The sequence below is a fragment of the Engraulis encrasicolus genome, chromosome 3 (genome assembly GCF_034702125.1).
Source record: "Engraulis encrasicolus isolate BLACKSEA-1 chromosome 3, IST_EnEncr_1.0, whole genome shotgun sequence".
NCBI lineage: Eukaryota > Metazoa > Chordata > Actinopteri > Clupeiformes > Engraulidae > Engraulis > Engraulis encrasicolus.
The window spans coordinates 27936313-27960553 of record NC_085859.1 but is presented as its reverse complement, the minus strand read 5'-3'; the positions used below and the strand labels follow the sequence as shown (position 1 = coordinate 27960553).

The 24241-nt window shown below is 42.5% G+C and overlaps 2 protein-coding genes across 3 annotated transcripts in view; one reads left to right on the top strand and one right to left on the bottom strand.

Moving 5' to 3' along the window:
- The first annotated feature begins 1893 nt into the window (after positions 1-1893).
- Positions 1894-10494, top strand: LOC134445958 (betaine--homocysteine S-methyltransferase 1-like). Its single transcript, XM_063195129.1, has 8 exons — positions 1894-2006; positions 2667-2799; positions 3256-3368; positions 5120-5311; positions 7015-7162; positions 7756-7938; positions 8351-8579; positions 9850-10494. The coding sequence occupies exons 1-8, from the start codon at positions 1998-2000 to the stop codon at positions 9947-9949; spliced, it is 1107 nt and encodes a 368-aa protein (XP_063051199.1). The 5' UTR covers positions 1894-1997; the 3' UTR covers positions 9950-10494.
- A 5048-nt stretch (positions 10495-15542) lies between these two features.
- homer1b (homer scaffold protein 1b) overlaps positions 15543-24241 on the bottom strand; it is a 66586-nt gene continuing 57887 nt past the window's right edge. For both annotated transcript variants that reach the window (XM_063195136.1, XM_063195135.1), the window contains 3 exons: positions 22824-22934; positions 20964-21044; positions 15543-18652 (listed from right to left, as the gene is read on the bottom strand). In XM_063195136.1, coding sequence (XP_063051206.1) covers positions 18458-18652; positions 20964-21044; positions 22824-22934 — 387 coding nt within the window. In that variant the 3' untranslated portion in view covers positions 15543-18457. The remainder of the gene's footprint in view (positions 18653-20963; positions 21045-22823; positions 22935-24241) is intronic.

Sequence of the window (24241 nt, the reverse complement as noted above, 5' to 3'; positions counted from 1 at the left end):
TTTCAATGCAGCTACCAGGTGGATGAGTAACTCGAGTAAAATGTGATTTTGTTGTGACTCGAGGGACCCGAGTCCGACTTTGTGTGAACTCCTCAGAATAATGACCACTCGCCTCTTTTGCATCAACAAAGACCCAACAAAGTCTTACAAGAGGAGTGCAAAAAATAAAGAGGGAGTGAATGAAAAGAGAGGTTTTCAATTTCACTGTGCGAATGCAAGCACTGGCAGCAGCTGACCATGCACTGGTGTTTTCATGAGTCTTGTGTATTATACAGTACCACTTTCAATAAATTAAGATTACGTTACACAAGTTTACCGTTTTCTGGATTTATTTCTCACGTCTGAACTGTGTTGGTCTATTTCTACAATTTGTGAGTACTTCAGTGTGTGTATACTTAACAAAATAGTAAAACAGATTTTTACAAGAAAAAAAATCAAATGTCTGGGACAAAACATTTGCTGAAATATAAGGAAGAAGTGGCGTTTAAGTGGCATTCAGTTCATTATTGTATACTTTTGAACAATTTTTTGTTGAGTTAACTATTGTGGGTATGGAATAGATTAATGCTGTTCCGACATCATAATAAAAAGTTTTTTTCAGAGAAAAATTCCCTAAATATGACAATATTCATGACTTTTCCCCCAGCATTTTGACAGTATTGCCCAGTGCAGTGTGCAGTGACAGCTCGGGGGGGGGGTATGAGGGGGAGTCCAGTGCACAGTTCTCCACTCTATGTCCTCTAATGGAGACTTTTAGATAAACCACTCCCCAACCCACCCTTCATATCTCAACCAATACACAGGCATGAAATCATGTCCGCTGACAGCGTTGCACCCCACCCTATCAGTTTCCATGGGTGGGCATTGCTAATAATGATGACTAGAGTTCAGCGTACACAGCAAAACCATAAAATACATGTATCTGAGGGTGTAGAATGCAGATAAAATATATATATAATCTGTATGATATCTGATACACATATTTTGGTAGCATTGCATACCAGTTGTGGTCCACACTATAACACACAGGAAAAACTAGGCCTACTATAGAATACTGAGGTGATTTCAAGGCCCCAGCTTAAATAAATAATAGCATAGTCACTCAATCTTGTGCTAATCATACAGTCAGATAGGCTACCTATACCCTGGTCATAGAGATTAGATGAATTATATATTATATAATGACAAGCTGAATTTCATGGCTAATGATTCTGTGGCTGTGTCAATTCTCTGTAAACCGCCGTGCGATGTTAAAATACTGAACCTACTGGACTAAAGTAGGCCTACTGGACCTGCCTGCTGCTTTTCCTATACAGTAAATGTTTTTTTCCTTATATGGGTCAACTTTGTTGACATGTTATCTACTGTATTTACAATTACTGTTATTGTAACTGTAAATGGACTAAGGTCATAGGTAACTCAGTATCTCAGGATATAAATCCTGCCTCCTGATGTAATTATTAAACTTGGTAGTGTATCATGGACGCATCTGTCAGTTTATCCTACCCTATAACTAATATCCTTCATTCAACTGAATGCATAGCCTACTAAGTCATCCTGAAATACCCTTACACATTTTCGGAAAGATACAGGTTTGCATTTGTAAACTATATGAGTAAAACAACAGTGATAAAACTTACATAACTATAATACATCTCTTGGGGGTGTGTCATCATACCAGCAAAACAAGCAAGACAAGTTCAGACCAATCATGTGTTTTTTTGTGAATTTTTTAGACACCTTTAGTAGGCCTGCCTCCAACCTAGGATCACCTGCCCCCATACTTTTCGGGTTTTTTTACGCGTTTAATTATCCTGTCATGCTACTCTGTACTAGCCTTTGACCTTTGTGTGAGAGTGCAGGGGTGGATCAACTGGACTCCTCTTGATGTTAGGGCTATAAAACGTAAACTCCTCCATAGACCCAGGCCTGTCTGGCGACTAGTGGAGTATACAACACACTGCACAGACGCATTGAAAACAAGACGCATTGAAGCCATGAAAAGGGTGAGCTAACTTCTGTAACGGAATTGTTTATCCTAAAGCTGTTTACTTAGGCTACACTTGGTCTATTTTGATCCCATCACTGTGCTCAGCTTGTTCACTTTGACGTGATTGAAACAACGCTATATTTTATGTTTTAACAGTCTAACTATGGAAGTAATTGGGGGTAAACATAAAAAAAATGTCAGCTACATTGCATATTGCATATTGCATATTTTGTGCAAAATCAAGTGCAGCGCAAAACTGCAATGTCAAGACCCGGGCATGTGTGTTGCAGTATAAATTTAAGAAAGAAAGAAAGAAAGAAAGAAAGAAAGAAAGAAAGAAAGAAAGAAAGAAAGAAAGAAAATATGTACAATGTAAAAAAGTAATGTACAATGTTCCTCACATGCTGAAAGTGTGTGATTCTTGTTTTTTTCTAAGTCATTTATCCAAGGTTTAGTTGGGAGTAACAAAATTCAAGATTTAAAACTAGACAGAGTGAAATTAGATGACAGAACCAGGCCATTTTCATGGCCCAGCTACAGTTACCCCCTATGGTGCAAGGCTAGATCAACCCACCATGCAAAAAAACATACTGTATTCTAACAAAAGAAAGGGGGAAACATTTGAGTCGTACGTGCACATGACCGCAAATTGAATGCCTGCGACTGGTTTGTCCAGGGTATACTGGAACGGCTGGATGCAGGAGAGGTTGTAATCGGAGACGGAGGTTATGTTATTGCCCTGGAGAGACGCGGTTATGTGACGGCCGGTCCCTGGACACCAGAGGCCGCTGTGGAACACCCGGATGCAGGTAAGAAGAGCCTATTGCATAGGCCTAGTATTACTTTTAACATATTTGTGTTAACTTGCTTGACTACTGTGGGTATGGGATAGATTGATGCTACCCCACTATTAATAAATGCTATTGATGCTATTATTAATGCTATTAGAAGAAAATGAAGTCAATTTTAGAGAAAATAGCCTAAATAGGCCTATGGCAAGATTCATGTTTTTCCCTGTTTGCCTAGATCTATTTGTTGTAAAAAAAAAAAAAAAAAAAAAAACAGGGTTTATGCAGGGTCCATGTTTAATATCTTTGTGTAATTTGTATATGTGTAGGCCTATGTGTATGTGAGTGTATGTATGCACATGCGTGTTTATATGAATTGAATTTGAATGTGTATTAAGTGAAGGATTAATGATGACAATTACTTAAGTTTGTCTACTCCACTCCACTCTACTCTCACATCTCACCTCTTCCGCGAAGTTCGTCAGCTTCACCGGGAGTTTATGAGGGCAGGGGCCAACGTTATACAGACCTTCACCTTCTACTGTAGTGACGATAAGCTGAAGACAGGAGGCAAGGTCACTGACATCTCAGTAAGTAGTCAGTACTGTATGACTATACAAAAACAAACAAATTAATTTGGTCAAAAAAATCAGTCAGTGGTTCCCAATACTGGGGGGTCGTGGAGATACTGCATGGGGGGGGGGCTCGCACACAGAACCAGAATGGGCGTGTCTCGACCTTTCCAGTCTTTGTCAGGTTCATCTAGGGTCAACTAGGTTCATCTAGGGTCATCAACTAGAGTCACATTGGTGACCCTAAGCTGAGAAGTTCATGGAGGCTTTTTCCCCCAAAATGGTACAAGAAAAGTTTTAATAACAGTACAAACCCTTGCTTAGAGGAACAGTCCACCCATTTTTGATATTCACTTATTTGCAGTATTATTCATGGATGTGATTATCATTTTCTTCTCAGTGTTTTCAGTACTTAGATTTATTGGATCAGAATTTTACCAGCATAATCTTAGCATAATCACTGGAAGTAAATGGGAACATTAGCATCAAGCCACAAGTGATCACAGGATGGGATTAAATAGCTGTTTTGCACTTTGGTGAATTTTACATTAATTTTAAAGTAGTTTATAAGTACATTTGAGAATGTTTTGTTGGTTCCCATAGACTTGCATTGCTATGCTTAATTTGGCTATACTTTTAAACTAGGCAATGCAAACACATAGATTATAATGATGTGCAAATTCATGAATAATGCTTGGAAATACTGCAAATGGGGCACCTAAGTCACGCCCTTCTACTTCCGATCCATGGGGCTGGAGCTCTCAAAATTTTGAATGCGAGTTAATGGAGCGAGTCAAGCTAAATCCTCATCCCGTTTGGCATGTGCTCCGGATTTCACATATGATGACAGTGAATTTGAAAGGTTTGGATTTGCGTCGTAAGACCACTCATTTTCGGCACGCAAGAAACGTTATTTTAGCTTTTGTGCAAAACTGTGTTGGAGACTACACGTGCGCCTCGCATATCTGACGTGAACCGAGGCACAGCCAACCCTACCGCTGCACCGTGGCTTAAGTGGCTGCACGTCGGACATGCAACGTCTGTTGTGTAGTCCAAATAATTACATATTTTTGCACACACACAACTCAAAAATCGCTTGCCAAGTGAAGTCAACAAGCACACCATTGGTTGTTATTAATGCTGAGGCACAGCATATGTGTGATCGACGGGGAAATGCGAGATGGGTCGGAAAAAAGCTTTGATCAGTCCATTACAGCCCAGTCAAAAGTTTTTGCGTTGCCAGCCCCACAAGCTGCCCGGAAGGGGTGGAGACTTAGGTGCCCCATATGTGAAAATAAAAAATGGTGAACTGTTCCTTTAATGCTAGCAATGCTTGCCTGTAGACCAGAGATGGGGGAACCTTGCGTTTACGGCCATTGAGGCCGTTTTATCCGGCCCCCGATTTAAATGTAATGTTATGCAGTTTCACATGAAGTATGACATGTTTTGTAAAGTAATCTTATAAATTACATTTGCAAGACATTTTTTTTCCAGGGACCTAGTGAGGTCGGTGGGGTCTGTTGTAAGGGTGGCCACATTGAATGCAGGCCTAAAGTACAAGTCCTGGTTTGTGTTCATAGAAGGCCCCTTAGAGGACTTTATACAATTTGAAGTGGCCCCTCGAATAAAAAAAGTTTTCGCCCTGCTGTAGGCCTATAGTCTGTATTCCTCCACTTTCTCTATATGGTACTGATTATGCTCTCATTTGTTCCTCTTTTTGGATAAAACGTATATGATAAATGTAATGTAATGTAATATGATTTTCAAAGGCAAATCAAATCAACGAGGCTGCCTGTGACCTCGCCAGGGAAATAGCCAATGAGGGGGGTGCGTTGGTGGCCGGGGGCGTGTCCCAGACCCCCCTCTACAAGGACAAGAGCAGCGAGAGTGAGGTGAAGGCCATCTTCAAGAAACAGCTGGATGGCTTCATCAAAAAGGACGTGGACTTCCTTATTGTGGAGGTACAGTACTGAAGCATGTCGACACAGTAAATCTGCTGCACATAGCTAATTCAACACTTAGCAAGGTTAGGTCCTAGTGTTGGTCCAACTGTGTAAGTGTTGAATGAAAACCCCAAAGTCTACTTCTGTAGTTGGAAAATGCTTTCCCCTGTTGTTTAACTTAGTTTGTAATTATGTAATTACAAATCTTGTTGTTCATGGGATGGGCCAAGGTTATAGGTCACTTATTGTCGTAGGATATGCTGTGGTAGATGTTGAACTCTGTAGTTAGCTAGTTACAGGGCCCCTGATAGGGTGGGGCCTGTGACGTTGACAATTTCCCAATGTCAAGTGTATGAGCCTTGGAAGTGTGTCAGCCTAATTAGTCACACCCAGTGATTGGATACCCCGCAGAGTTCACCAAAGAGTATCCAATCATTGGGCGTGATTACGAAGGTTGATACACTTCGAAGGACGCTCACTAGACTTTGGAAAGTGCCCAAAGTCATCTGAAAGGAGAACCCCTTAAATTCAGTACATTCAATGTAATGGGGACCAGGGCTTGACACTGGCAACTGCCAACCGGACAAATTCTGGTAATACTTTCAGTGTCACTAGCCAATTTGGCTGGCAGCTAATTCCTTGGTATAAAATATGCATTATAGTTGCCTATATTCTGTTGTTTGCCCTTTGTCTGCCAATTGTTTGTATTTAAGTTCAAGAAAAAGCTCAATAACTCAGTTTGTATTTACTTGATATACTTCCATGTAGAAAGCTATACACTCATCTTGCTTTTGCACCTCACCTTAGGCGTACACTATCATGATTAAGAAAAATAAACAATATAAAATCTGTAGCTGGTGGAATACCTGAATGGCTAGTGACTCGGGAAAATCACTAGCCATAGTGGCCGGTGGGTGAAAAAGTTAATGTCAAGCCCTGATGGGGACCTGATTTTTTCTACCTGATTACTGGTGAAAACCTTGAAAATGTCTGACAGGAACTTTTGTTCAAGAATAGTGGACTTTTTGTGCAGATGGGATTGCCAGCAATCCGACCTACTGTTTTCTGAAAAAACTTAAGATCATCATCACAACATTGCTATGACATTACAGAGATTATTAACTCCTTAGTGCAGAGCCTATGTTATAACCTTACTGTCACCAAAATTGTTCTTTAATCTGTTGACTGTGACTACCATTTTTGGAAATAAGCTTATTTTAAATTAGAAATGCACGTGATCCGTTTCCAGTTCCGGATCCAGCAGGATAATAGGGTTTTTAACAGGATCTGGGTCCGGCAGGATCTTAAGCAGTGGGTCCGGTATCCGGTATGCCATACTCAGAGAATGGCAGTAAGTGCAGGAGAAAGGTAAAGCTCTATTGAAAATATGAGCTTATTTCTAAAAATGGTACAGTATAATTTTAAGGCTCCCGTAGTGTCATACGTAGCAATGTTGTTATGAAGTGGTTGAGCATTTTCAGCACATAGTGAATAGGCCTGCCAGCCACCCCATCTCCAGTAAGAGGCTACGTAGAAGAGATGAAGACTTGATCATTTCCATTTTGGATTACGAAAAGCTTATAACAGAGACTCTGCATGAAAAGGCCAAGATGATCCAAACGGACACTGCTACAATCTGAGGATCCAGGACAAGATCCGAATGATAGCACGTTGTCTTGTTGTGTGATCATGATATCATGTTGTGTGTTTCTCCCCTACAGTACTTTGAGCATGTGGCAGAGGCAGAGTGGGCAGTGCAGGTCCTGAAGACCAGCGGTAAGCCGGTGGCAGCCACCCTCTGCATCTCCCCACAGGGCGACATGGACAACGTCAGCCCAGGAGACTGCGCTGTCAGACTCGTCAAGGCCGGTAAGCTGCCTCCAATGTAATGTGTTATATACAGTATATACTGTATATTAGATTATTATTGAGATGGGCTTTAGATTGGAGGGTTGCAGGTTCGAATCCCACCCTTCCACACGCCCTACCTCACTCCATGGCTGAAATGCCCTTGAGCAAGGCACTCCAGAGGCTGTAACCAATACCCTGTACTTACAAAAATAACTGTGAGTCGCTTTGGCTGAAAGCGTCGGCTAAGTGTAATGTAATGTAATATTTATTATAACATACGAGAATACGTACAATATCTGGTGACCTTTCCATTGGTGGAGAAAAATGGATGCAAAATGTGCGTATTTCCCTTAACAACAGAATCCTCCTCTCTGATTGGCTGGCCTGTCTGCATCCACCTCCATCTTTATGATCTTTTTAAAAACAAGAGCCCACACTGTTTGTTTACGTTGGTAGTAATGTAGTGTGTCTTCCAGTAACCACAACGCTGTGCCTTATGACCACATTCGATGATGTGTTGTGCACACACACACACACACACACACACACACACACACACACACACACACACACACACACACACACACACCCAACCCAAACCAACCCAACAGGGGCGCAGATTGTTGGCGTCAACTGCCATCTGGACCCGCTGACGTGTGTGCGGACGGTGAGCCTGATGAAGGAGGGGCTGCAGAGGGCCGGGCTCAAGGCCCACCTCATGGCACAGCCGCTGGGCTTCCACACCCCTGAGTGCAACCACACCGGCTACCTCAGCCTGCCAGAGTTCCCTTTCGGTGAGTAAAACACACGGACAGTACAGACACATACAGTCACAAACATTGTAATGTGTCGATGATATACAGAATTAGGTTTCATTTCGCAGTTTATAGGATGAAAATGTGTGTGTGTGTGTGTGTCTGTGTGTATGTGTGTTTGTCTGTCTGTGTGCTGAAGAAAGAAAGAAAGAAAGAAAGAAAGAAAGAAAGAAAGAAAGAAAGAAAGAAAGAAAGAAAGAAAGAAAGAAAGGAAAGAAGAAAACAGAGAATCGGAGATATATATATATATAGAGAGAGAGAGAGAGAGAGAGAGAGAGAGAGAGAGAGAGAGAGAGAGAGAGAAATCGAGAGAAACCGAGAGAGAATGGGTGTGTCTGCGTTATGCATTTTCTTTGATTGTCACTCACACCCACTATGTTTACATCCGTAGCCCTGGAGACGAGAGCGATGACCCGGTGGGACATGCAGAAGTACGCCAGGGAGGCCTACAAGGTTGGCATCCGCTACATCGGAGGCTGCTGCGGGTTCGAGCCGTACCACATCAGAGCCCTGTGTGAGGAGCTGGCCCAGGAGAGAGGCTTCCTGCCCCCTGGCTCTGAGAAGCACGGCCTGTGGGGCAAAGTGCTACTGACACACCCCAAGCCCTGGGTCAGGGCCAGGTACGTTGGTCTGTTGGTTTCACTAATTTAATTTATAAATGTTTTAGAGATGGTTTTTATAAAATTGATTTGATAAATATCCGTTTTAGGGAGCTAGAACTCTGTTTATGGGTTAACAAAAGGTTGCCTCTTTTGGTAGGCCTACAGCTCAACACAGCGCGACTTGGCCGCCACTTTTTGCTTGTTGATTGGGCACGACACAGCTCGATCGAAGAGCAAAAAGTGGTGGCCGAGTCGCGCTGTGTTGAGCTGTAGGCCTACCAGAAAACCGTATGTGAAAAAGAGGCAAAACTGTTGCATTATCCACTGCCTTTTTAAAGGGACACTGTGTGAGATTTTTAGTTGTTTATTTCCAGAACTCATGCTGCCCATTCACTAATGTTACCTTTTTCATGAATACTTACCACCAACATCAAATTCTAAGTATTCATTATGACTGAAAAAATTGCAATTTTCATACATGAAAAGGGGGATCTTCTCCATGGTCCGCCATTTTGAATTTCCAAAAATAGCCATTTTTAGCTGCAAAAAATACTCTACTTGGACCATACTAGAAAATATTTGTTTATTACTTAGTAAACTTTCATGTAAATATCAAATTTGGCGATAACCAGTTTCAATGAGCAGCATAGTTGCAGTACCTTTTTTGACCATTTCCTGCACAGTGTCCCTTTAAAGATACTAAACATGGCCCAGCCATGACTCAAACGCTGGGCCATGCTTGCGACCTGGGTTCGATTACGGCCCGGGTCATTTTGCCAATCATTCCCCATCTTTCTCACCCACGTCTCTTTTCCTGCCTTTCTCATACTGTCCTGTCTGAAAAAGAAAAAAAAGAAGCCAAAAAAGACACTAAGCATGTGTGTTAGCCTACACTAGTCAACTAGACCAAGATCTACGGATAGAATACAGTATGTTTTTTGCATGGTGGGTTGATCTAGCCTTGCACCATAGGGGGTAACTGTAGCTGGGCCATGAAAATGGCCTGGTTCTGTCATCTAATTTCACTCTGTCTAGTTTTAAATCTTGAATTTTGTTACTCCCAACCAAACCTTGGATAAATGACTCACATGAATCACAATGAATCACATACTTTCAGCATGTGAGGAACATTGTACATTACTTTTTTACATTGTACATATCTTCTTTCTTTCTTTCATTCGTTCGTTCTTTCTTTCTTTCTTTCTTTCTTTCTTTCTTTCTTTCTTTCTTTCTTTCTTTCTTTCTTTCTTTCTTTCTTTCTTTCTTTCTTTCTTTCTCCAACCAATAGGGCTAACCGTGAGTACTGGGAAAACTTGCATCCGGTGTCAGGGAGACCGAAGTGTGCATCGGTGGCAACTCCTCAGGACGGATCGAAGAGTATCGTATGATTAATCCCGAAAGAAATCAAGGATTCCAGCAGCATACACATTTACACAATTCCCAAATCGTATCAGCTGTCTGTTGAGTCAATGTCAAGTAATCAGTGCTACACATACGCACCACATCAAAGAAAATGTACCACTGCTCCTTACACACACAAGAAAATGTGAGAAACTGCTGCTGTATGTACGCACAAGACCAATCAACCCTTGTAGGTTGTACATGCATTAGTGCACACAACACTTGCATACAAACACGCACGGGCATGAAGAATTAGCCTGAATATCATCGACTTTCAAATCTCTTTGAGACAGAAGCAACGCAGAAGGTGTTGCGTCACTAGGAGTGCGTGGCCTGGCTAATGAAGAATATCAATGTGTCACTGTGTGTGATACCCAAACTCTGTAGTTAAGTCACGCATGGTGCTATTCTTGTTAGGAAAATCGTAAAAGAAAATTATGTGTGAAATACTACAATGAAATCATCTGTAAAATCTGATTTCTTTGAGTTCTGGGTGTCTAACACTAAATAAAGTGAACTATTTAAGAACTCACATAGAATGTTGTTTATAATACATTTGAGGTTGCATCGCCACAGTGAAATCTTGTTGAAGTGGCTACAGATAAACATGTCTTATAAGTGTAAAGAAATGTAACATACTAGATGTTAAAAGAAGAAGTGGGGGGAACTCTTCATGTAACGTGTTGAGTAGAGGACAGGATGATGTAATGAAAAAGTATGAAGAAAATATTGAGAATACATTTTCTTCTTTCTGCTTTGGGACCATTGCACCAAACAATCCTATAAGTGTCCGCCCAGTCCTCTCCTCTCCTCTCCTCTCCTCTCCTCTCCTCTCCTCTCACCTCCCCTCCCCTCCCCTCTCCAATCTACTCTTCTCTACTCCTTCCTCTCCCCTCCTCTACTCGTCTCCTCACCACTCTTCTCTTCTTTATGCCTCTCTACTCCACTCTACTCTTCCATACTCTTTCTTTCCTCTCCTCTCTTCTTAATTCCTCTCCACTCCTCTCCTCTCCTCTCCTCTTCTCTTTTCCACTCAACTCTTTTCCTCTCTTCTCTTCTCTTCTCCACTCAACTATTTTCCTCTCCTCTCTTCTCCTCTCTTCTCTTCTCTTCTCCACTCTCCTCTTTTCTCTTCTCCACCCCCGCGGAACCCAGCTGCTATAATCATAGGGCTGCACATCTGGTGTGCTGCCACGGGCAGGAAGCTGAAAGGAGACGGAGGGAGCAGTCACTTGAAAACACATTATGTCTGTCTACTCTGCAGCAGCTCTCTTCTGCGTGGGGACAGCCGATTCAGAGTCGTTGTGCTCAAAGTGAAATGGCAGTTAAAAAAAGAAAAAGGAAAAAAAAGAAAAGGAGAGGAAAAAAGTAAGAAAAGAAAACGAGGCTGTAATATGCTGTACTACCTGCCTGGACACTTTTCCAGGGTGCATATTTTCACAGTGTCTCTTGAGTGTCACATGGTGAAGCAGAGGGAGAGTTGTTTTTGACGGCAAAGCTTTTACCAGTGTTACAAACTGTCGTCTTTAAGCATGCTTATTTGATTTTCTTAAGCAAAGAGACATATTTTCCTGTAACAATATCAGCAAATCATATAGACTCATAGGCAATGACAGAAATTCTGTCTACATTTCTAAATTGCTAAGCTTTGCAGAGTCATCATATTCATGCAATAGAATAGTGGGGAGGCAGATAGTTAGGCTAGATCTGTTGATATCTAATTGCTTTCAGGTCCACCTTTGTAAATGGTGCTAAGATTTCAACATCGCAGCACGCATCGAAGACAAATGGATCGGAGATTACAGGAAAGCTGCGTTGATGGTTTACCAGAACTTCAAACAATCATTAACCCTGTCAGGGTTAGCAATTTATTAATAGTTTATTCAGAGCAGCAGACACGCACCAGCTGGGCCCTTCTTGATTCCTTCACACAGTGACAAACAAAATTCAAACCCAGAAGAATACTGAATTTAGTGCCATACAGAATATATGTGCAAGTATAGCTATGCATCGGTATGGTTTTGTTCATTTCTGTTAAGGCTTCATCTTAGTGTTCATGTATACTGTGACTGCGATAGTGTTTTCAGTCACTGTGCGTATATATTGCTATGCAAGAAGGTCTACTGACCTGATGTCACCTCTGGCGCAGTGGTTCACCCAGTGGCTGGAAGTTATTCATTAATGGCCTACCGTATTTGTATTTGTGTGTGTGTGTGTGTGTGTGTGTGTGTGTGTGTGTGTGTGTGTGTGTGTGTGTGTGTGTGTGTGTGTGTGTGTGTGTGTGTGTGTGTGTGTGTGTGAATAGATGTGTTTGTGTGCACTGTGCATAGATTACATAAACTCAGGAAGCCCTACAAAGCAAGAGTGAAGTAAAATGACCTCATTTCACAGTACAATGAAGCCAAATTTAAAGCATCAATTCATGCAGATTACCCCTCATCGAGGGTAAACACTTGCAGGTGCCCATTCCCTTTATCTGTCAACCTGAAAAGTGCCCGCATATTGCCCAAGGGTTTCAAATACTCTATATACATTAGTGAGAAATATATTGTGTAAATAACATATTCAATCTAAAAGTATTGCCCACTTTAAAGTTGTATTGTTGAGGCATTTGTGTTAATTGGATATATTATCGAAGGATAGTGTGGAGCAGGGAACAGAATTACTACTAGGAAATGAATGGCTTAGCAATGTCAAGTTACTTTTGGTTGGATGCATTTCATCTAGGTATCAATCCTTCTGCCCAGATCCTCTGTTATAACCTTACTGTTACCTAAAGGTGCACATAGGATGGTGGCAAAGTAGGTATTGCAACTATGCTGCTCATTAAAACGGTGCTGCCTTTTGTCAAATTTGATCTGAATGGTATGACCAAAGTACAGTAAGCTAAAGGTAAAGTACAGTAAAAATGTCTATTTCTGTAAATTCAAAGTGGCAGACATGGAGAAGATCCACATTTTCTAGTATGAAAAGAGCAATTTCCCCAGTCATAATGAGTATTTGGTGATTTGATGGTAGGCCTATTTGTTAAAAAAATAAATTAAAAAAAAAACATTTGTGATTGGGCAGAATGAATTCTGGAAGGAAACTGCTAAAAACATTACACAGTGCACCTTTTAGACTTTGATATTAATGTCATAGCAATATTGTTATGATGTAGTTGAGTCTTTTCAACAATGAGTGAAAGGGTCTACCGCCAGGCCTATCTGGACTAAGATGCTATGACACAACTTTATTACAACATTAACAATTTCAATCAAATGCACAAGATGGCATATAGTATTCCCAGGTATCTTGCCAGTCGTTGTCAGGAATTCTAGCAGAGCCACGTGTCTTCAAGTAATACATCAGTTTAATGTTTGATAACAATCTCCTTTAATATGTTATGAAGCAGAGACCCATCATTTACTTACAGATTATTTGAAAATACTTTGTATTAAACAATGCAACCGTTGTTACAATACACATCATCACAAAGGTGTAGGTTTGGCTCGAAAAGTGGTGGGGACATTTCAATCGCAAATGGTCCGGATATGCTGTTTTTGCATTATATTTGTGAAAGAATGGTAGGGACAAGCTAGGTTTATCTGGAAAGTGGTATGGACATGTCCCCACCGCCCCCCCCTAAAATTACGCCCATGCATCATCATGATCATCTTTACCTGTACGACACACCAAGTATCTGCCATATAGCTCTATCATAACTGTGCCAGTGCTGTGATAGTCACGCCCCGTATGCCAGCAGGGTAATGGTAAACACCTTCCAGTCTCTGCGAAACATTCATTCACAGAACACAAGTCCATGTTTATTGGCACGGATGCCACCTTTGTGTGTGTGTGTGTGTGTGTGTGTGTGTGTGTGTGTGTGTGTGTGTGTGTGTGTGTGTGTGTGTGTAAAACCACAGCTGTCACATTGTTTTATTCTCTTTAATTGCATGCCATGAGGGCACAGCACAGGCTTTACAACTTTTGCCAGAAGAGGGCGCCCTACTACCACCGATCAAAAGAGACGCAGAGCTCGTATCATACATACCCACTGTGCAGTGTGTGTGTGTGTGTGTGTGTGTGTGTGTGTGTGTGTGTGTGTGTGTGTGTGTGTGTGTGTGTGTGTGTGTGTGTGTGTGTGTGTGTGTGTGTGTGTGAGCGTGCGTGCGTGTGCGTGTGGTGGAATGCTGATAAAAGAACTGAAGTCTCTTTCTGGTTTAATTTTTGGTAGCTCACTCACTCTCAGTCAATTCTGAATGGGAAGAAATGAAAGCAATGGCTGCTGCAGTGGAGTACACTGCCTTTATAAAAGGCAATTAGGTCTCAGTCTACACACAGTACATGCACTGCAGATGTGATTCAAAACTGGAATTGTCAGCATAAACTCAGTGAATTAACAATATCTAGACATGTCTACGTCACTTTGTAATACCTTCAAAACCATGGGCCTACAATGTCTGGCAGTTTGGCAGAACAGCTATTTAGCCAAGGGTCTTGATAAATAACCAGCGTTGGGCCTACAGTAACCGGTGAAAACCTTTAAGTACATTTGTGTGCGTGTCTAGTGGCAGGATTGCTTAGGCCTATATGGGCGTAGCAGGCCGTAAGTTGGTGGTACCATAAATTACCCCAAAAGAAACATTTTTACAACCAAATGACTCTCATGTCACAGGAAATGTGAGATCACTGCGAGAATACCTTTTCACTTCGCAGAACATAACACATTCTGGCACTAAGTTTGGAAGCCTATGACACCGAATATATTTGTAAGTATCAGCTAACACCACCCAGAGGGAGGGAGAGGGAGGCTGGGCACAGAGGCCGAGGCCGGGGGACTGACTGCACTCTGGGTCCAGGAGATGAAAGACAGTCCAAGGCAACTGCTGCTTAGGCCGCTGGCCATCAACTGAACCAGCCAAGGGAATTTAAATGCAAAGGTTTTTCTCCCCAGACTATGCCTAGCACTTTGCACACTGCACATAGTAGCCCCTTAATGCGCACAGTACCTCCAGTGGCACGCTGTAATAGTCATTGAAATGTACCTACCATAGCACTACAATATTATGACACAACACAGGCCCTTTAGTAATGCACCACGACTTGGTCATTACCATACTGGTAACAACAAATGTATAAAGCCGCGTCTTAAGGGGTTAAATAACTCCTAAGCTCTGTGTTGATACAGTGACTGGTGGTAGGTAGCCCAGTTGTTGGCCAAGTATAAAAGGGTGTAGGCTAACGCGGGGTGAATCCATCAGATAAAACATTTAGGCCTATCCATTTCAAGCAGGCCTATAATCAGACGTAATTATTTTGGTGATGACCATTTATAGGGGTCCAGTGGTGTAGTCTACGTAGAACGCGGGTATACGGAGTATACCCACTTCTAAATTTCAGGGATTTCAGTATACCCACTTAAAATTGATTGATCCATTTTTTTGAATAGCACAAATATATACAGTATACCCACTTCAAAAAAATGCTCAAATATACAGTATACACACCATAAAAAAGTAGACTACACCACTGTAGGGGTCTGATATGGCCTATTTGTTGAGGATGCCCCCCTCATTTGTCATGATGTTATGGGTAGTAATCAAATGATTTAAAATTATTGTTTATTTTTTTACTATGCAGTGTTCCATTCATACAGGGAGCTGTGGTGCATTAGGAAGATGGGGAGACTGTTACAGCCTGCCTTCTTTCGTGCATCAACTTGCCGCTATACAGCAGCGATCTGCAACCCCTTCGAAGTGAGTGGTGAACGACGTTACATAAGCCCAAAAAATCCTGAGCCACAGAGAAAGGACTTATCCTGGCACCGATTGATATGATTCATTGCGGGAGCCGCCTCCTCGCGCTGGCACGAGAACAATAGCGGAGGGAGATCACATTCTCGCCGTTTCGTTCAAGGTTTGCTTTCGGCTCCGTCTTCGCTGAGCCCACAGAGGACAGTGACTTTTTTGATCGTCTCTTTTTTCTCTGCCCCTCAGTCTTCAGCCACCCCCTCAAATGATGCGTTTCTCCTGCGCACTCTCCCCGAAAGAGAGAAAAAAAAACATTGCAATCTGTAATGACCCTTCAAAGCAGCAACAACTGATTTCGAATGATCTTAAATGAATGTTACTTGAGGTGGCCCGGTGTAAATCCGTTTGAAAGTCGTTTTCACAAGGTCCGAAAGACGTTGTTTCAAACAAGGACACGGCCTGAGAGACGAGGAATATGGAGGTGCCGCTTCCCCCGTGACATCCTCGTGAAGCGTTGTCTCCATCCATAATAAATCAGAAAGGAAGCGCATTGTAGTACATTAGAATGCCAGTGTGGTAACTGGTTGGCTTGCTAGCGCGTTTTCGTGAGTGTTTCAAGGGAACCAGGCTAGATTATGATGGATAGCACTTTAGAATACTCGGTAATGACACAAAGTGACCGCCTTTGCCACCTTTAAACACACTTTTCTAAATGCAGTTACTCTGCATTATAGATGAACTGTGGTGGGGCTATGCATTATATATTGAAAGTAGTGAAATATACAGGACCTAGTTTGTGAATGCACTGTATGTGGTCTCTCAGCCAGGAAATTTCCTCAGTACATCTGTGAATCAGCATTAGGTTATTATGGCATAACAATAATAACAGTGTTAAGTGAAACCATCTTCACCACTGATAAGCTGTAATACAATTGACAAACTCGTTCATTTATTATTTTGTACTCATATATTGAACAACAGTAAACAGAGCAGGGCTATGATATCTACATTGATAATGGCTTCATTTTATTCACCAGGAAACCATATTTGGTAAACATCATAGATATATTTCCTGAAAGATATTTTTTTTTGTTCTTTACATCTGTAGGCCGAGGCCTAAACCTCCTTCCGAGTCTGTCCTCCCTTCCAGTCGCACTCATTCATATTATTTAATGCTATTACAAATGTTCAAATCATTCAGTTCATAATATTGTACTTCTAAAAAATAAATACTTTTGAGGTAACCAAATGGAACCCTTTTCATTAATACATTTAATAATAATCAAGGTCAAGATATTTCGATATTAACATGTAAAGTCCAAAAATGGCAGAGTCCAGTGTCGCCACTGCTTTATACAAGAGCAGCAGAAAGATATAACATCAGATTCACCCGCACAAGTCCAGTATAAATATAGTTTGTATATAAAAACACAAACGAGAGAAGGAACACAAAAAAAAGAACACTAGGCCTATAACTCCTCCTGTCAAGCGTTTGAATGAGTCAGTCTCACCTGTGTGGGCTCCCGCGGCAGGTAACCACGGGAACAGAACACTTTGACAGGTTGGGAAGTAAATTGATGTATATCTGAGGCCCCACCTGGTATTGCTCGGAACATACAGGCTCGCGTTTCACCTCACTCACATCCACGTGTCATGACCAAGGATCGAGGGAGCCTTCTGGAAGGAGATGCGATGTGTCGGTGACTTATTGCCCCTCTTCATTGAGAGAGGACAATGAGGCATTTCTTTAAGGTCAGCGCGAGAGAGAGCGAGGGAGAGAGAGAGACACAGAGAGAGAGACAGACAGAGAGAGAGAGAGAGAGAGAGAGAGAGAGAGAGAGAGGAGTCAGACAGTCAGAGAGAGTGTCAGACAGTCGGAGAGAGTGTCAGAAAGAGATAGAGACAGAGAGAGAGAGAGAGAGAGACACAAGGAGAGAGCGCAACAAGCCGTTCAAGGTCTGGCTACAACACACGGCTCTGGGATTGTGAGAACTGTGTCACTGAGGGGGACTCACAGTCAGCCAATCTTCTCGCTCCCTCGCTCCCTCGCTCGCGCACTCATAAGGTTCCTTAGCAGCATAGTTCACATAGTTCACCTCCACCACCACCACCACCACCTCCACCACCACCACGACTCCACAAACAGTGAGGCTCTTAAGCACAGTGCATCGACTGGATAGCATTGATTAAGAGAAGAAGACACAAGAGAAAGGGGGCCGAGAAAAAAAATAAAAAAATTCAAGACCAAAGAATAAAAGAGTGCGTGTATGCGTGGTGAAATAATAACATATTGAAGAGACTAGTTTGTAGTTGTAGTAGAGTATAAGAGCACAGGGAGAAAGGCATGTGCCCGTTCTTCTGAGAGAAAAAAAACAAAAACAATTCTACTGTAATGTCGTAACTCTGGTGTGTTGTCGTGTGCTGCATATTTGGTGCAATCGTATTCTTCTGAAGAGGAAAGTTCTTTACAAAAAAAGAAGACGAAGAAGTAGAAGAAGAAGAAAAAAGGCAGGACCTCTGTCAGATTTCGCACCTTGGTGTTTGCCGTTGGTTCTGCTCGGTTCGGTTGGTTAACGGTTATTTTTTTTCCAGATAAGAGTTGAGTCTGCACTTGTCGCCTTTATTTCCCCACGTACGTATTTCCAGGCGGTGTTTGTGTTTGTCTTCCAGCAGGTATAATAATACTGTAATGTTTTAAGGTTCGGTTGGTTGGGTTTTTCAGGCTATACTGTAGTATATTTCAATCCACGTCTCTTCTTCACTTTAGCTGCTGGTGCTCTCGATGAGCTTGGCCAGGTTGTCCCGCAGCTCCGTCAGCTCGAAGATCTTGCCGTCCAGGATCTCCAGCAGAGTCTTCAGGTCCTTCCGGAAGGTCTCCTGCTCCAGCTGGCTGTTGTCCAGACGCTGCTCCAGCGCTGACAGCTGGCCCTCCAGCTCCTTGTTGCGCAGGTCTGTCTCCTGTGGGGACACCGGGATTGGGGGTGAGAGGGACAGGGGGTTGAGAGAGACAGGGGGAGAGAGGAACAGGGGGGGTGAGAGAAGGTGTAAGCATTTTCATGAGGATACATATTCACATCAACACACATCCAGGTCTGTCTCCTGTGGGCATGGGATGGGTGAGAGAGAGAGAGACAGGGGGAGAGAGGAACAGGGGGGGTGAGAGAAGGTGTAAGCATTTTCATGAGGATACATATTCACATCACAGACAGCCGACCCTTCAACTCCTTCTCCAGAGAAGGAGCTGACGTGGAGGGTGGAGAGACAGGGTAAACATTTTTATGAGGCTACATATTTACATCAATACCCATCCAGGTCCGTCTCCTGTGTGGATGGGACGGGGGGAGCGGGGCGAGAGAGGGACAGGGGGGCGAGAGAGGGACAGGGGGTGAGAGAACAGGTTAACAATTTCATGAGGACACATTCACATCACCACACATGCAGGTCTGTCTTCTGTGGGGATGGGATGGGGGGGGGGAGGGGGGAGAGAAGGACAGGGGGGTGAGAGAAGGGACAGGGGGGTGAGAGAGTGGGTAAATCATTTCATGAGGACGGACACATATTGACATCACCACACATCCAGGTCTGTCTCCTGAAGGGACGGGATTGGGGGTGAGAGAGGGACAGGGGGGTAAGAGAAGGGACAGGGGGGTGAGAGAACAGGTTAGCAATTTCATGAGGACACATATTGACATCACCACACATCCAGGTCTGTCTCCTGTGGGGAGAGGATGTTGGGGTTGGGAGAGAGGAGGTGATTTTAATTTGTTTACTCTGAACACACACTTGTAAACAGTGGAAAATAACCAAGGTTATGTACAGAGAGGGACAGCAGGTGAGAGAAGGGGTAAACATTTTAATAAGGACAGATTATTCACATCAGCAGACTTCCAGGTCCATCTCCTGTGGGACGAGGGTGTGGGTTGAGAGAAAGGCAGGTGGCATAGTTAACATGAGCGGTGCTAGAAACATGCACACAGAAGGAAGCAAGCATCCTTTTCTATCTCTATACAGTGACACAAACAGACCTGGCAACATTTTCCAAATTCTATTGTCCAATTTTGGTGAGGCTGTGGAAATTGTAACCTAAGTTTCCTGTTCTTAGGTGCCGTTTCCACGTAGCTGGATATTTTCATATGTGGATATTTTTTCTCCTGCTTGTATTGGTTTTGCATTGGTTTTGGCCTTCCGTTTCCACGTAGCAGATATTTAAAAATCCAGGTGCAGGAGAAAAAAATAGCAGGAGAAAAAAATATCCTGTTTAGGGGTCTGAAACGCATTTGTTACAATGGAGGATTTTTTTTTTATCCACATGTTGCGTTTACACCTAGCAGGAGAAAAAAAAATACCCTGCTAAAAAAATATCCTGCTACGTGGAAACAGCACCTCAGATGACAGGAGTAGCACCCGGTGAGGTTTTTTTTTCTACTGCTGTAGCCCATCTGCCTCAAGGTTAGATGTGCTGTGCATTCAGAGACGCTCTTTTGCATGGTTGTTACGAGTGATTATTTGGGTTACTGTTGTCTTTCTAGCTGCTCAAATGAAGTCGTCCATTGTTTGAGTGCACTGCACAGGTGATTTCACAGTGTTAATCCAACAAATAGCAAGCAGGACCAACCAGAAGAGTGTTACATTTGACTCTCAAAGTGTTGAGGTTGAAATACTGTGAGAGGGGGGTTGGGGAGGTGAGGTAAATATTTAAAGATTTAAAGATTTTGAGGAAGATGCATATTCACTCAACACACATCTTTCTGGCAGTCAATCAGCCCTCTTGAGTATTGAGCACGGGGGGCAGGGCAATTACTTAGACAGGAGGCTTGATCAATCAACGTTGCCATGACATTTTCCAAAGGCCAACTGGAAACTGTACACTATGATATGGGGGATTGCCCACTCTATCTTAAGAAGCGACACATCCTGTGGTGGTGGTGGGTTGAAGAATACCTTCTCATTAGCCATGAATAAGAAATTAAATGGTAGTATTATGGGATGGTCAGTAGGTATCAGGCAAGCTTACATGGACACTTAACATTTGAAGTGATTACAAAGACATTTTTAAACAGACTGTTTACATGAGGCATAATTAATATTTATACAGCTTATTTCAGGAGGCTATTTTACGGTTTACACAATGTATATTTATTTATTGGCCGCGTTTATTTACACATTTAATCATGTTAAAAGTGCCCATGTACTGTAAACGCAGCTACAGTCAAGCTTGTTTTGGGAGGTAAACTGTCAATTTGTTCACGCAAAACGCTCATCCTCTTACCTGTAATTTTTGGGCAAGGGCATCTTTCTGGTCTTGCAGCTCCTTAGTCCTTTCCACTTCCTCTTTCAATCTTTCGATTTCCTGAGGAGAGGTCAGCGGGTAAAACAAAGAAATGACACAAGTTAACCATATATGACTTGGATTTGCAGAGTATTTTGAATTAAATGACAGGATGGAAAACCTACCCCTTAGCACTGGTCTATATTCTCCATACATCATTAAAGGTGGAGCATGAAGGCTAATTTTAGCTTATTTCTGTGTTTCTTCTTTTGTTGTATACAAAACGCATGCTTGAATGTGAAAACAAATGAATACTCTGTGGGCAATAAGGTATTTATATTCATATTTGTTGCTATGCTACTAAATAACAAAGTCACTTTGTATAAAAGCATCTGCCAAGTGTTGCGTAATGCATTGTACTGTAATGTTAGCCAGGGAAATCCCATGCTGCTTTGCACAATCTTTCCGATCTGAAAGACAGCATGGAATCTATCCCTCAGCTAGGGTTCCAGATCTTGGGCTCCAATCAGAGAGCAGGGAAGGGTGGAAAGGCAATGACTAAAGTTTGTTTGAATAGATACAACTGACACAATTAGCTATGGGCTACGTATATGCCAGATGACACATTTGTAACACCCAATAAATGGCCATGGGCAATCATAAACTAGCCAGGCTGCGCCCTCCGAGTGACGCAACACCTTCAGTGATGCTTCTAGTCAGGCCAGGAGCAATACAAATATCGTTTCTGAGCTCAGGAAAAAACGGGAACTCCTCCCACTTTGTCAGGAAGCCAACAACCAGTACTGCCGTGCAATACTAGAACGCAGTAACTCAAAATGGTCGGAAAAAAAATTATATCGGAAATCGGTTCTAAACTACCTCAATTGTCTTGTGTCCAAAAATGGTGGTCCAACACCGTCCCGTTTTGGAGAAAACTCATTTTGAAAGTGCAAAAATGACCCAAAAAAGGTTAAACAAAAACGCAGTAAATCGGCGAGTTACTGCTGCACGTTCCAATGGGACTGGTTTGGGAGTAGACAGTAATACAAGCTAAGAACGCAGTAACTCCTGCAGTAACTCCATTTTGTGGCAGTAATACCAGCCAAGAACGCAGTAAGTCTGTTTTTTGTGGCAAAAAGACACATAAATGTTGTTTTTTTGGGGGGGGGTTTGTGTGCATTAAATTTCTATCCTAAAAAAGCATTACCAGGAAGTGTCACCACCAATTTACCGACAACACAGTTGTCGCGCCATATGGAAAACTTTGAAGCCTTTTTTCTCAGTTTGCCGTTTTTAGAGTTACTGCGTTCTAAGATTGTAGGGCAGTGTAGCAAACCAAAGGAGGTGGGTCAATCATGCTGTTTGGGAAATGTAAATTGTTATGCTCTTGGTCAGACCAAGTCTCGAAGAGATTTGAAAGTTCGATGATTATCAGGCTAATCATAAATCACACCTTTCCTACAAGACATTGCATAAGTAGCCTCCAGACTATCTCACTTTTAACTCAACTGTAACCGCAGAAATACACCAGCGGCGATCTGAGCGAGGCGAGCGAAGGAAGTAATTGACTTTGTATTGAGTCGCGCGACAAAAGCCATTCTGGAGACTAGAGCGATTTGCGCGACGAACGCGACAGTTTGAAGTTGAAATCTTTTCAACTTTCTATGACGCGGTTCAGCGACAAGCCGCGACAATCAATGACTGTATAGAGGTCAGTGACCACAGCCAATGGGAATGCTTGAATGCTTTGCCTTCTGCCTGTACGGACATACTCTAGTCTCCTCAATCGCTCGTATGGCTTGCTGCTGCACTCTGTCGCTTGAATCGCATCACGCCTGGTCTATTTGCGCGGTAACACACCTCTTCTTTTTCCTTTAGAGCAGCCTCCAGCTCCTCTATTGTCTGGTTCAGCTCCGTCTTCTGGGACTTGATCACGTTGGTTTGGCCACTCACACACTCCAGTTCTGTCACCTGCAGGCAAAATCCAACGCCAAACACCAAACAAGACAAATTGGTTGTTACAATCATGTCTAATTTCGCTGCATGTCTTTGAGCAAACACACCCTGAAAATGGCCTCAACTTGTTGCATAAAAAAATATATTTCACAGTGTTGATTCCACACTTAGGCCTTGGTTTAACCTATGTAGATATTTTTTAAACAGCCTTTTAAAAAATGGCCTTTATAAATCTGTTTACATATGCCCTTTTTTTATCTGTCACCTTTATCTGTTTACACAGCATTTGGACAAACACACCATTGGGAAAGGTGCATATTTAGAAAATTCTAAATGGTTTTATACATTTTTAAAATCAATTTTATAAAAACCATCTCTAAAACATTAATGTTTTAGAGATGGTTTTTATAAAATTGATTTTAAAAATATCCGTTTTAGGGAGCTAGAACTCTGTTTATGGGTTAACAAAAGGTTGAAACAAAGGCATTTGTTTAAAAAATCCCTACACGTATAAACACAATTTGAGAGAGTAGGACTAACCAAAACTTTGATATTTCTACTTTGCTTGTATGTACCGTAGTCACACTCCCTCACTCACACACACACAGAAACACACCGCCCCACACACACATGGCCCTTGTTTAAGACTTGTCAGTCATCATCATTCATTTGGCGTCATGTACTTCACAGTCTTAACAACTCCTCAGCAGTGCAACTGCCCCTTTCGTCTTTTCTTTTACTTTCTTTTTTTATTCTCCACACCCGACTCATCTCATATCATCATCATCACCCCCATATGCCCAAGCTGTTTCATCCACACACGTTAACAAGTCTTCTACCCACGGCCTCTGCCTACCTTTCTCATCTGTCATGAGCTCGCCCACACGGGCAAAAGTCACTCAAAAATCAAAGTGTGAACGTCAGTTCTGGCCAGGCCATGGTAGTCAAGAAGCTTGCCGCTTGCCTCATCTCAATTCCACAATTAATTGATCCAGTGTATCTGATCATCTTTCTTCCCTAGCGATTGGCCACGCAGTGGCGGCACGCCCTTTAAATCCTACCCTGTTCCCCTCAACTGCATGCTGCTAGGATTTTGCTACCCACCTCCTACTTGTCGGGTATGACATGACATGTGCTTTTGTCATGTCGCCTGGCTCTGTTCATGGGGGAAATATCTATCTCTCCCCCCTGTCCTGCTGGGGTGAGAATTCCCTAACTGCTGCTGCCCCCTGACTCGCTGCTTTTCCATGGTGCTCATGGTAATAGAAGGGCTCCTTCAGGCCCTAACGTGGCGCAAATGGTGGGGCACTCTACTGCTATGC